Consider the following 13,170-nt stretch of genomic DNA (forward strand, 5'->3'; position numbering starts at 1 on the left):
GCAGGTTGAGCCAAATCTTAGCAAAGATAGGGAGTGCCAGGACTGCCTTTACCAAACTCTATAGCTCCATAACTGGTTGCTGCTTGTGCAGAGAGAGCAAAGCCAAGAGAAATGAGAGCCACAAAATAGCAGCATTTCCATATCACTGAAGCTGTTGCTTGTGTATTCTGAAAAAAAGTTCCTTTGAATCCTAAGAACTTTGCATCAAGAACACTTGTACAGTAAAATACTGTAGTCTGAGGCTTATTCTCCATTCTTTCACTGACTCCTGAGAGATTCTTGATTGTCAATTGAAGCACGAATGAAGAAATATCTCAAAAGTGCACTTATGGCTTTCTCTTCATACCATTCATTTGTCACACGCCAATGTCCAAGGCACTATTTACGTATAGTGCAATTAATCAAAACATTTTCATATTACAATTGTGTTATGGTGTTTTAAAAAAGATAAAGTGATATCAGGACAAAACACAGAATAAAACCGAATAGATGAAATGGTCTTTATGTGTTCAGATGCAAGACTGAACAGTGAGAATATTAAAATATATCATGATAAGAACAACAATGGTTATGTTACCATGCCATGTCTTGCCTAACCATACTTTTTTTCGATAACTCATGATTTGTTTGGTTTATACAACGCACCATTACAAACCGCATATGCTAAAGTATACATGAGCCAAGCACATTGTAGAGTCCCAGCCAATGGAGCAAAGTACTAGAAATGAGACATTGCTATGACTACTATGGTATGGATGAGAATACAGTAAACTATTTCTGGGTAGCTGCTGTTTGTAAGTACAAGTAGTCCTCAACTTACTACCATTCATTTAGTGACCGTTCAAAGTTACAACAGCACTGAAAAAAGTGACTTATGACCAGCGGTGAAATTCAATTTTTTTTACTACTGGTTCTGTGGGCGTGGCTTGGTGGGTATGGTGTGACTTGGTGGGCATGGCTTGGTGGGCGTGGCAGGGTAAGGATACTGCAAAATCTCCATTCCCACCCCATTCTGGGGCCAGCCAGAGGTGGCATTGGTAGTTCTCCGAACTACTCAAAATTAACCTGTCAGAACCTGCTGGATTTCACCCATGCTTATGACCATTTTGCACACTTACAACGGTTGCAGCATCCCCATGGTCATGTGATCAAAATTCAGATGCTTGGCAACTAACTCAAGTTTATGATGGTTGCAGTGTCAGGTGTGTGTGTGTGTGTCTGTCTGTTTGTCTTGTGATCACCCTTTTGTGACCTTCTGTCAAATAAACTCAATGGGCAAGCCAGATTCACTTAACAAACATACGATTACCTTAACAACTGCAGTGATTCACATAGCAACTGCAGGAAGACATGTTGTAAAATGAGGCAAAACTCACTTAACAAATGTCTCACATAGCAACAGACACATGTTGGGCTCAATTGTGGCCATACATTAAGGACTACCTGTATAGCTGTGTATGTTAGTGCTTTTGTAGTCCGAGATCAAGGTTGCCTTTGGATGAATGGCTAATACAGCCCAGTGAAAGCCAACAGTGTGACTGTTCATTTATCAGTACATTACTAGCTGCGTCATAAACTTTCTCCCACTGCAGAGCAGATAGTGTCTTGCTTTGGCACACTCTCTCTGTTTACCTGCACTTCCTCTGCATATACATCATGATTCCCCATTGGCAATAGAGTGTATGTATCTCTTTCAAAACATGAGTATTCTCTCTCTGGTGACTCACAACTTGATTTTGACCAGTACAGTGGTTTGCTTCTGAGAAAACCACAGAGTTAAGGAAATACATCTTGGTTTTAGTGATCTCAAACGCAACCCCTTGGGTATCGTTGCTTCCGTTTTGTCATGGGTTCAGGACAAAGCTGTGAGGACTTTTCTCCCGCTTCTTCCACCTGTGTACTATGGAATGCCGAAGACTAAGAAATAAACCGACTGGATACGTCTGAGAGCAAAGGGCAGGAAGGCCATTTCTATTTTCAGCACCGCTATGATTCATTATAAAAATAGGAAAAGAAAAAAAAATCAAAGGAAACCAGGCTAGGAAGTCTCAAAACCTAAGGTTAGCCACGGCCGTGGGTGTAATGCTTTCTTTTGCCTTCTTCTCTTCCAGCTGGTTGAGCCAACTTCTGTTCCTCCCAGTGTTTCAGACTGTCTGCGGCTAGATGTTCGAATCCCTGCAGCTCAGAGCCAAGCTTGCTCCAACTACCAGGCAGACCTGACTTTCACCCCCGGCTTCCTCTATCCTCCTGGTTAGTAGAACTGTTCTTTATATAGCAAAGGCATACATAATGTTTTAATTATCTGGATGTGGCTGAGTGTTTAAACATATACATGAGTGGGATAAGCGTGGCATTCAGGAGGAGGGAGAAGGGGGGAAGACAATATAAAAGAAAACATGTTGTGGTATTTCTTGCCCATAAGAAGAACATAATATAACCATTGCCTTTTGTAGGCACAGACTGTAGGGCCATGGGAGGTGCAATTCTAAATATTTGATTCCACAGATTTGCGTTTAAAGGGAATAAGACTGAAAGGCAGCTGCGAGAAAGATCAGCTTATAAAATAAAGTAGAAATATAAACAGCAGCAAGAAGTGTACACAAGTAGTCCTTGACGTATGACTATAACTGAGCCTGAAATTTCTGTTGCTAAGTGAGTTTTGCTCCATTTTGCAATCTTCTTCCCCACAGTTGTTAAGTGAATAACTGCAATTGTTAGTGAATCATGCAGTCATTAAAGTAAATCTGGCTCCCCGCATTGACTTTGCTTGCTGGTGGCCAACTGGGAAGGTAATAAATGGTGATCACATGACCCCAGGACAATACAAATGACATAAATACATGCCAGTTGCCACGTGCCCAAATTTTGCTCATGTGACCACAGGGTTGCTGCAACAGTTGTAAGTGTGAAAACCAGTCATAAATCACTTTTTGGGGTGCCTTTGTCTCTTCAAACAATCACTAAACGAATGGTTGTAAGTTGAGGACTACTTGCATGGAAGCCGTATGGAGAGTCTGGGCAGCTTGTATGTATTCTATATATATGTATGTATGTATGTATGTATGTGTGTGTGTGTGTGTGTGTGTGTATATATATATATATATATATGTATGTATGTATGTATGTATGTATGTATATATATATATATACACACACACACATACATACATACATACATACATACATACATACATATATATAGAATATTTATTAATATATAAAGATAGATGATGGATGGATGGATAGATAGATAGATAGATAGATAGATTGATTTTGTAAGCTGCCCAGAGGGGACTTGCAGCAAGATGGGTGGCAAAACAAATTTAATGAATAAAAATAAATAATCTAGGAGGATTATAGCTTATCTTTTCAATTCCCTTTGCCCTGTTTTGGCCAATGATGCAGTAAGGCATTTTGGATTCTGAACTTCATACTCTTATGCTCACCCATTTTTCAAAATTGGTTCTACTACATATGAAGCCAGTTTTCATTCTCTTGACTGGGTCCTAATTTATTCCCCAAAGCCCTAACTGCAGCAGTGACTCAGATTTTCCATCAAAAATGGAATATATTCAACATATTCACAGCAATAATCCATATTGCTACGAATATGTTGAGAGGGTAGGGCAGATCTACTTGGATATGAATAACCATTCCACCCAGCACAGGTTTCTTCATGGAAAATTTTAAGATGGCAATTTCAACTTTTCTCACTATTTCCCCATCATTTTTATACATACCCAAATACATAGATATCCATTATGCTATTTCCTTTCCGTCATGCAAACTGCAGCAAAGGTGTAAAAGATAAAAATTCAACAGGTATATGTCATAAACTAATAAAAAAGCTAAATAAATATAGCCAAATCCAGCTTACAAAACCATTCACTATTTTCCATACCTTTCTAGCCTTACAACCATCCTAATTTTTACAGTGCCTATATATTTTTCTTCTTCTTCCTCCTCCTCCTCAGCTTTCTCCTCTTCTCCTTTTCCTTCTCCTTCTTCTCCCTCTACAATCTCATCATTTATTTCTCCTTTCACCCTCACTCTATGACCATCTCAAGGGACTTCTACTGTCCACTCTTTTTTATATTTGGTCCACATTCGTTCTTTCTCTTCCTGTTGAGCTACATACACTGCTTATGTGATTAATATTCACTGCATTCAACGTATTTTTATACTTGTTGTGGACATATTGTACCCAACACTCTCTTCCATAGAAGAAAGTGGGCAGAAGCACATTCTTTTACACACATGTTTTCATTTCTTTTGACAAGTACTCATACCTCGCAACAGACCACATACTTCCCGTTTCCTTTCTCCACCCATCCTTAAGTGAACTGGAAACTATACTATTGCCAATCCCTATCCTGCCCATGTTGTGCCTGTTCTGAGTCACCATGCAATAATATACTGTCCTAATGATGTATGTGCAGCACCTGCTAAGAAAGCAATTTAGTGATTCCTCCAGTTTTTGCTGTCCTCCTTCTTCAGCTTGTTACCAACTAGTAAGAAAAATGTCTGCTAAACAAAGCAGACATTTTTAATCAAATGAATATTGGGCTTTTAAAACAATTACATCTGTACCTGTCTTCCACACTCCATTCTGTTACAGTCTGAATTGAATGAAGTTAAAAAAAAAACTCACTAAACAAAACAGAAGGGGATTTTCAAGTAGCACTTTTATTTAGAAGTAGCTGATAACTAGGCGTTGCTCGGGTATTTATTTATAGGGGAAAAATGTCCGGACCAAACGTAATGTCTAATGTTGGATTTTCCCCCTTACAGAGGGAGCCCCCTTGTGGAGTACTGTGAAGCTGTTACCATGGCAACTCCACTGCACTGTACAGTAGAAGCCATTTTATGGCAGTAGTGTAGAAGCCATTTTAAGGCACAACAGGCTGTATCTTAACAGACACATCCCAAGGGGTGTTAGGGGTGTCTTACCGCCACAATATTTTTTTTTCCAGAGAGTAAGCCATCTGTGTACCATGTTTGGTTGAAATTGCTCGAGACATTTCAGAGTTTTGCTGGAACAAACTGATAGATAGATGATAGATAGATAGAAAGATAGATAGATATAGATATAGATATAGATATAGATATAGATATAGATATAGATATAGATATAGATATAGATATAGATATAGATATAGATATAGATATAGATATAGATATAGATATAGATAGATGATGGATGGATGAATGGATGTAATGTTTTTGAGTATTGAAATGGTGTCTGATAATAGGGAGAATACTATTATTATTGTCCCTTTCTCCAAAGGCAAAAGATAGTCAGAATGAATAAAAACTTTACAGGAGAGGTTACTTCGTTAAGTTTTCTTGGGAAGATGTTGGCCAAATTCATGAAAAGTGACAATAAGCAAAAATAAGAGAGTGTCTTGCATTTTAGGTCAAGCAGGGAATGTGCAGATCAGATTTCTGCTCTTTAGTAGTTCATAATTAATGTGAGAATTTTTTCCTTTCTTGATGTAGTTGAAGTGAATTACAGAATGTATGCATGTAAAGGGCGTTGAACTGTAGTTGCTTAGAATGATAAGAACATGAAAGACATACAGCTATTTATTGCATGGCCATATAAATTGAATGAATGAACAAATGAAAAGCTTAGAAAATTATTCAGCATTGGGCAGGGAGCAACACAAGGATATGTGATGTGTTCAATTATTTATTTATCAATGAAATTACACAGAATGCTTATGATGATGCTAGAGGGATGTTTTGGGGAGGTTATAAAGTTGTACACATATTTGTGTGCAGTTGATGGCAAGAGAACCTGAATTATTTGCAGCAAATTTTGGATAGATTCCATAATGCAATGAATAATATGAATGAAATGTTAATGTTTTGAAGGTCAAAATAGTTGTGTTTAAGAAGAAAAATAGGTAACATATATTATACATACAGTAAATGGCTAAAAACTAGAAGAAGCAAATTAATTTAGAAGAAAGAAAAAAGCAGAGAACAGAATCTCTTAGTACTATTTGTCAGGCTGGGACTCTGAAACATTTAAAAAATGTCTCTGGAATGTTTGTTGAAGTCAGTGTCCTTCTATTGTAATATAATTGTTTGAGTGGAGTGCAGGAAGTATTTAAACAGTACAGAAGTAAATTCTTCAACATTGAAATTAATATACTATTCAGCTAAAAAGAAAACTGTAGGTGCTTTTGATTCCCCCCCTCCCCTCACTATCCATGTCATTAATCCATACTTTTATTCACACAGACTTCAGCTCACCTGGCCTTGAAAAGTATGATGCTCTAATTACTAGCAACATTGTTCCTATGTACAAAGGATTTACACGTAAGTTTGGGGAAATTTTGGCATGATATTGCTTGGTTAAGAAAGAAGGAATGCTTTTTCATATCATGTTTCCCTCCTGTAATAGCTCCCTTGATTTAATCTTGGTGTTTGGTGGGTGTTTTTGGGGGAAGACCGCACATTTCTATACCCCTTGGTGAACAATATAAAAGTTGGTATTGTTGTTTTTATTATTATTTCAATGTAGGTGACTCCAGAATGACAGTAGACAGTTTACATTTTAATAGGAAAGAAGGAGGAAGAGAAGAAGACAGCAGAGAAAATGTATACTAATATTCATCAGGCACATTCTTTAATCAGAAATATTATTTGACTTAAAGAGAACAAGGCAGCCATTGATAGTGGTTTTTGTAGAATCTCTTTTAAGGAATTACTATACTTTGCTAAACTTTGCTAATAATTTTTTTCACTAGGGAAAATAGTAGAGCCTGTTCAACCCTATATTGAACAGACTAAGAAAAATTCCTAAGATAGCAGATGCTGCAAAGATTCACAGAAGCAAGGGGGAATAGTAGATTTTGTACAGCATCTCCATTCCAGATATCAGAAATTTAGGGTTAGGGTTAGGACTGATCAAATGAAACACTGAAATTTTATTTCATTATTTTATTTTTATTTATTTTATTTTTATTTATTTTATTTTATGGCTTAAAAATAGGAGTGTAAGTTTTCACCAAACAATGAGAACATATGTTCCCATTGCTTCTCTATTAACTTGCAATGGAAATGTGCATCCTTACATTTGATTCTGTCTTGCTGTGCCCCTAATTACAGGATTGTGGAATTACTTCCATAGTACCCTACTTCCAAAATATGCTTCTGAGAGAAATGGACTAAATGTCATCAGTGGGCCTATTTTTGATTATAATTATGATGGGCACTTTGATTCTTATGACACAATCAAACAGTAAGTAAATTTAAAAGGCTTAAAAGTAAACCAATATCTTAAATTTTCTTATTTGCTTAGAATAATTTCATATGCAAAGAGTGTAACTGGCTTTAGCAATTTTCGCAATGAACATGGCATTTCAGATCATTCCACGGATTATTTCATCCAGGCAGTTTTACAGAATTAAGTTTACTGTGGTTAAGGCAATAAAATTTAAATGGTTATCTTTAATCTCACGAATATGGTTTATTTCTATGCGTGTAAAGCAGGGACGTGCAGGCAGGGGAGGCAGGGGAGGCACGGCCTCACCAGTGTCATGATGAAAAGAAAATAAAAATTAAAAGGAAAAAGGCTAAGGTAGTTGCTGCCAGAGTCACAGTGGATGACTCTGCTTAGTGCTAACTGTAGAGGGAGGCTAGATAACCACGTGCCTCCTTTGCATGAGGAATTTTTAGCCTTTTAGCCCTTGCTTAACTCTGAGCAAGGGTTAAAAGGAGAAAAATTCCTTATGCAAAGGAGGCAGTGGTTCTCTCGCCTCCTTCTCTAGCAGCAGCAGGTCTTGCCTTTTTATTTTTACATTTTTTACATTTTCATCATGGCGGGCGGACAAGAGGAGAGTTGAAATCCTCTGTGACACAGCTGGAAAAGGTATGTGGGTCGGACGGAGGGAGGGGGGAATTCAAAATTATTGTAATTTAATTTGTAAGTAATTTTTTATTGTGAGTAATTTGTGTGTGTGTTTGTGTGTGTGTGTGTTTCTTTTACTTCACTCAAACAAACTCTCTCTCAATTTTTCCTTTCCTCCTCCTCCTCTCCCCTTTCTTTGCTGGCTGCTGCCTCCTCGCCCCCCTGCCTCCTCGCCCCCCTGCCTCCTCTGTCCCCGCCACTGTGTCTGAAAGGCATCTCACGTTTATGTCCGCCACAAACGCGAGACGCCTCTCGGACAGAGCGGCGGGGTCGGAGGAGGTGGGGGGCGAGGCGGCAGTGCACGGCAGCAGCAGGGACTTTCTCAGCTCTGTGTCCGACAGGTGTCTCACATTTACGTCCGCCATAAATGTGAGATGCCTGTCAGACACAGCGCCGGGACAGAGGAGGCGGGGGGCGAGGCAGAGGAGCTCCTTCATGTTCATCCCCTTCAGGGCTTTTTCCGCCTCCAGGACATTCCTGAATGGCATGAAGGCAAAGCCCCGGAGCTTCCCATCAGGCTTCCTGGGCAGGGAGGCTTCCAGGAATGTCCCTAAGGTAGCGAAGGTGCTCTTCAGCTCCTCTTCCATGCACTTGAAGCTGAGGTTGCGGACGATCAGCTGGGCCTTCTTGGGGGGGGCCCTGGCCTTGTGGGGCTCCGGCGCTTCCTGGGGGCCTCTTCGCTGCCGCTGCCGCCACCTTCTCCCACCACCCTCTGCTTCTTTTTGGGCCGCGCCAGCACCAGGCTGACATGGTGGCTGCCGAAGATGAGAATCTCGCTCAGGGCCTGCTGTGCGTCCTCCAGCAGGGAGAAGCTGACGAAGCCCAGCCTGGTGCACGTCTCTCCACCGGGCGCCGTCACGGCCATCACCCGCCGCCTCGCCCCCCACCTCCTCCGTCTCCGCCACTGTGTTCGACAGGCGTCTCGCGTTTATGGCAGACATAAACGCAAAACGCCTGTCGGACACAGCGGCGGGGACGTTGCTTCTTGCCGCTACCGTGCTCTGCCGCCTCGCCTCACCTCCTCCTCCGTCCCCACCGCTGTGTCCAACAGGCATCTCGCGTTTATGGTCTACATAAATGCGAGATGCCTGTTGGACATAGCGGCGGGGACATTGCTTCTCGCCGCTACTGCGCTCTTGCCTTACCAACCGTAATCCTCACCGCACATCATTGGTCTAAAGGTAGTCCTTCACCGGTCAGTTAGTGATGTTTGAAATACTGACTGAACTATTTAGGAGGCCCTTATGATCCAATTTGAAGTTCTGACAGTTAGGACGCCCCTGAAGTCACATGACTGCACTTTGGGCTGCATTTACGGCCATTTGCATTACCCCACAGTCATGTCACTGCTTTTATGACTTTGCCCAAAATCAGCATTTGCGTCTAGTTTTCAACAAAACCATATCCATAGGAGACCATTGGTTCATTTAATAACTATAGCACTCTTGTCCTCTTGCAGGTTTGTAAACAATACAGAGATTCCCATTCCAACCCATTACTTTGTTGTGCTGACTAGCTGTGAGGATCGAACCAACACTCCACTGAATTGTCCACCAGGCTCTTTGAAAGTTTTGCCTTTTATTCTCCCTCATCGTCCTGACAACTCAGAGAGCTGTGCTGTAAGTCTGGCAACAGTGATTTCCAAACATTTTGCCTTGTCATTTCACAAATTTACGATTTTTTAAAATTCCCACAATAGGACCTAGCCTATAGATTCTTCTAATGTACTGGGTTATTAGACCATTGTCTTAATAATAATTAAGTTCAACAGTGTTTTGAGCTAAATACAATTGAATTGAAAATTTATTAAGATTTTTAATGTCTGATTCCACTTCCTCCTCCTCCTCCTGTATACCTACAGGAGTTAATATTAGGTTCTGTTTTGAAACAGTGGCTAAGAAGCTAAAATACAAATCTGTAATTCAATGTTTACATTGCACTTCTGTTACAAATGAAGCAGATGGTCTTAATCAAAACAAATTGCTTAGCCCAGACTGCAATACAGGAATGTACGCCAGAATATTAAATGGAAATGAGTATACTAGGTGGGAAATGTGTATACTTTAATAAGCTTACAATTGTAAATGTATATAAATAGCTTCAGATCTTCTAAACTCGAGAACTCAGACATATCATTTTGGCCCATTTTATTTTCCCACTTAAATCAAAAAATCATAGATCATACAATTGGAAGGGGCCATTTAGGCTACTGAATCCCAATTCAGGGAAGGAATAGAATTAAAGCATTCCAGACAGAAGCTTTCATCCAAGAAGCAATGGAATTAGTTGAAACTAATCAAGGAGAGAAGCAACTTAGAACTAAGGAGAAATTTCCTGACAGTTAGAACAATTAATCAGTGGAACAGCTTGCCTCCAGAAGTTGTAAATGTTCCAGTTTTTAAGAAGAGATTGGATAACCATTTGTCTGAAGTGGTGTCCAACTCTGTTATTCTATTCTATTCTATTCTAAGGAGGGAAAGGCCACCTGCTCTGTAGGCAATTGGTTGCACTGCCAAACTGTTTTTGCTGTAATGTCTTGAAGTTTTCTGTAGCACCCAGTCAGAATCTGCTTTTCTATAACTTAATTCCTCTAATTAAGATTATTATTTTTTGTACTCTGGAATGAGAGAGAACAAATCTTCTCATTCTTCTATGTGACATCCTTTTAGATGCTTGAAGAGGACTACCGTTCTCCTCTTCTGACATCTTTTATCAGTGCTTAACATTCAGTACTTGCAGTTTTTCTTCATACAATTTAATTTCAAACCCCTAGTCATCTTTGTTGCTCTTCTTTGAATCTGATCTAGTTTCTCTAAATTAGGGGTCTCCAAACTTGACAATTTTAAGACTTACAGACATCAACTCCCAGAATTATTCAGCCAGGAATTCTGGGAGTTGAAGTCCACAAGTCTTAAAGCGGCTAAGTTTGGAGACACCTGTTCTAAACGCTTCTAAAAGTGTATTGTCCCGAATAGGACACAATGGACAATGTCTTAGCAAGGAACTGTGTCAAATGGTGACTTCCTGTAATTTGAACATCATACTTCTGTTGATGTAGGCTAAAATTGCATTTGTTTTCTTTGCAGCAGCATCACATTGCATGCTCATATTAAGCTTGCATTTAAATGCTATTAAATAATTATTTTTCACAAGTACTATTGGAATAGCTGGCCCTTCAGCTATAAAATTTAGAAATAACTTTTTCTGTAACTAGAACTAACTTAGAAAATAAATTTGTGGGTCTGATCTATCTTGCAATATTCCTTTACTTTATTTGCCTTCAGTTTTGTTCTACTAGTAGTATATGACAAAGCTCTATTTTTCATTGTGCCCTCTTCTGTTTTCCAATGAAATAAATATTATTGCCAGAAAATTTGGTTAATGTTCACAGCATATTTTCTCAAGCTTTAATTCTGGAATTGGGGCAAGGGGGGGGGCAAAATCTGGTGAAACTGTAAGAATTTCTTTTTGTCATTTTCACTATCATTTTTACTGAAGACAAAAAGTAGGGAGGCACTTTGTGTTTCCACCGGTTATAGTAGAATGGGATTGTATGCTCATCTAAAGCTCACACAGTGTAGGCCATAAAAATCTAATAATTATTGATCAGCTCTGTGAATCCACTCTAGCACTTGATATGCTATTCCATGAATATAGCTGATTGCTGTGAAAAAATTATAACATTTTTCATTTCAAACCTAAAAGACTGGTAAGCTGCTTTACTGTCCGCCAAAACAGACCTCAAATGTTATATTTGCTTGCTTTATCAGGACAAATCGCCAGACAATCTGTGGGTTGAAGAAAGAATGCAGACTCATACAGCACGTGTTCGTGATGTGGAGCTCCTTACTGGTCTGAATTTTTATTCAGAGCTCAAACAGCCTCTCTCAGAAACTCTTCGACTGAAAATATTTCTGCCTATATTTATAAATTGACTGTACATTTAGGGCTATTCCAGAGAAATGATTCTTAGCATCAGTGCTATTAATAATAATAAAAAACCACAAGTATTGTACAAGTATTCATTTTCTCTCTCCTTGTTGTGTCCACATGCATATTGAATACAAGATTAAATAAATGCTGGGAAACCCTAAAATGATTTCAAATAGAAGGCCCTTCTGGGCAGTTCTCCCACAGGGAGAAGTGCTAGAGCTTCATCCAGAACTATCCTTGAGTTTGAAATACTGCTTAAATTATAGAACCAGCCTATTTTAAATAAACTGTTCCACATTAGAAATGGATTGTTTCACATTCAAAATAATTTGCATTTGAGATGTTTTGTACACCACCAGTTCTACAGTTGAAATCCACAGTCTGAATGATGCCCAGATTGGAGAAAAGTGATCCAGGTAAGCAAGTTACTTTCCTCTACCACACTTATCTCCTGGAGGAGGGAAAGAAACATTGGGGAATTTTCCGTAGGTAAAATATTAGGAAATGGTTAAATTCTGATACATAGACCTGGCCCTATTTTCCATTCAATTTATGATGAATCTCACTTTGCTTTCCCTGATCAAAATGAGGGGCAGGCTGACAGAACTATTAGTTTTCAACTAATTAGGTGGCTGCTCCCATAGAAAATAAGAGGATTACATCTTTTTTTAAACAATGACAATTAGTCTTAAATGCTTAGCCTCCGGCTTCATTGATTTGTGCCTTCTATTTGAGCATAGAACTGATTTCAAAATTAAGTTTTAAAAAACTGTCTTATACTCATTCATTTATATATACAAAATATATTTGCTATTTCTGAAAGTGTCAAAGAATCTCTGAGCATATTAATGAAATTTATTTCACAACATCTCTCCTATTGGCACAGCCAGAACGTCATGTTATTATATTTTGTACTCACAGGAATAATGAGTTTGATAATTCACAAATCCACATTGCACAATTTCTATTCACTCCTGCATTCAAGAGTCGCTTGATAGTGAGATGGGCAGCATATAAATTAAACAAACAAAGAAATTTGTAGTATTTTACTGAAGTATGGGAGTTCACAGTTAACAGTCTTTTCTGGTTGCTAGTACAAAACAGTCTGGTTCACTATGGCAATATTTTTATTGCTAGATGGGCAAAAACTCCAGCATCTGAATTGGATTCTTGGCTTTGTTGCCAAATAATCTTCATGCAAGATCTGGTTGTTTTCTAATTAAACCATCTAACTGTAAAATTGAGGCTGTTATGCTTTGCATAGTAGCTCAGTTATGCTGAACTAATGAATCTGATTTGGCATAGAAGGGTTTTTT

General features: G+C 38.9%; 1 protein-coding gene across 1 annotated transcript in view; it reads left to right on the forward strand.

Moving 5' to 3' along the window:
• ENPP3 (ectonucleotide pyrophosphatase/phosphodiesterase 3) overlaps positions 1-11,942 on the forward strand; it is a 71,459-nt gene extending 59,517 nt beyond the window's left edge. The window contains exons 19-23 of the mRNA XM_032216203.1: positions 2,112-2,250; positions 6,250-6,327; positions 7,120-7,252; positions 9,381-9,540; positions 11,692-11,942. Of these exons, the coding sequence (XP_032072094.1) occupies positions 2,112-2,250; positions 6,250-6,327; positions 7,120-7,252; positions 9,381-9,540; positions 11,692-11,856 (675 nt within the window). The 3' untranslated portion in view covers positions 11,857-11,942. The remainder of the gene's footprint in view (positions 1-2,111; positions 2,251-6,249; positions 6,328-7,119; positions 7,253-9,380; positions 9,541-11,691) is intronic.
• The last annotated feature ends 1,228 nt before the right edge of the window (positions 11,943-13,170 follow it).

The sequence above is a fragment of the Thamnophis elegans genome, chromosome 4 (genome assembly GCF_009769535.1).
Source record: "Thamnophis elegans isolate rThaEle1 chromosome 4, rThaEle1.pri, whole genome shotgun sequence".
Lineage (NCBI taxonomy): Eukaryota > Metazoa > Chordata > Lepidosauria > Squamata > Colubridae > Thamnophis > Thamnophis elegans.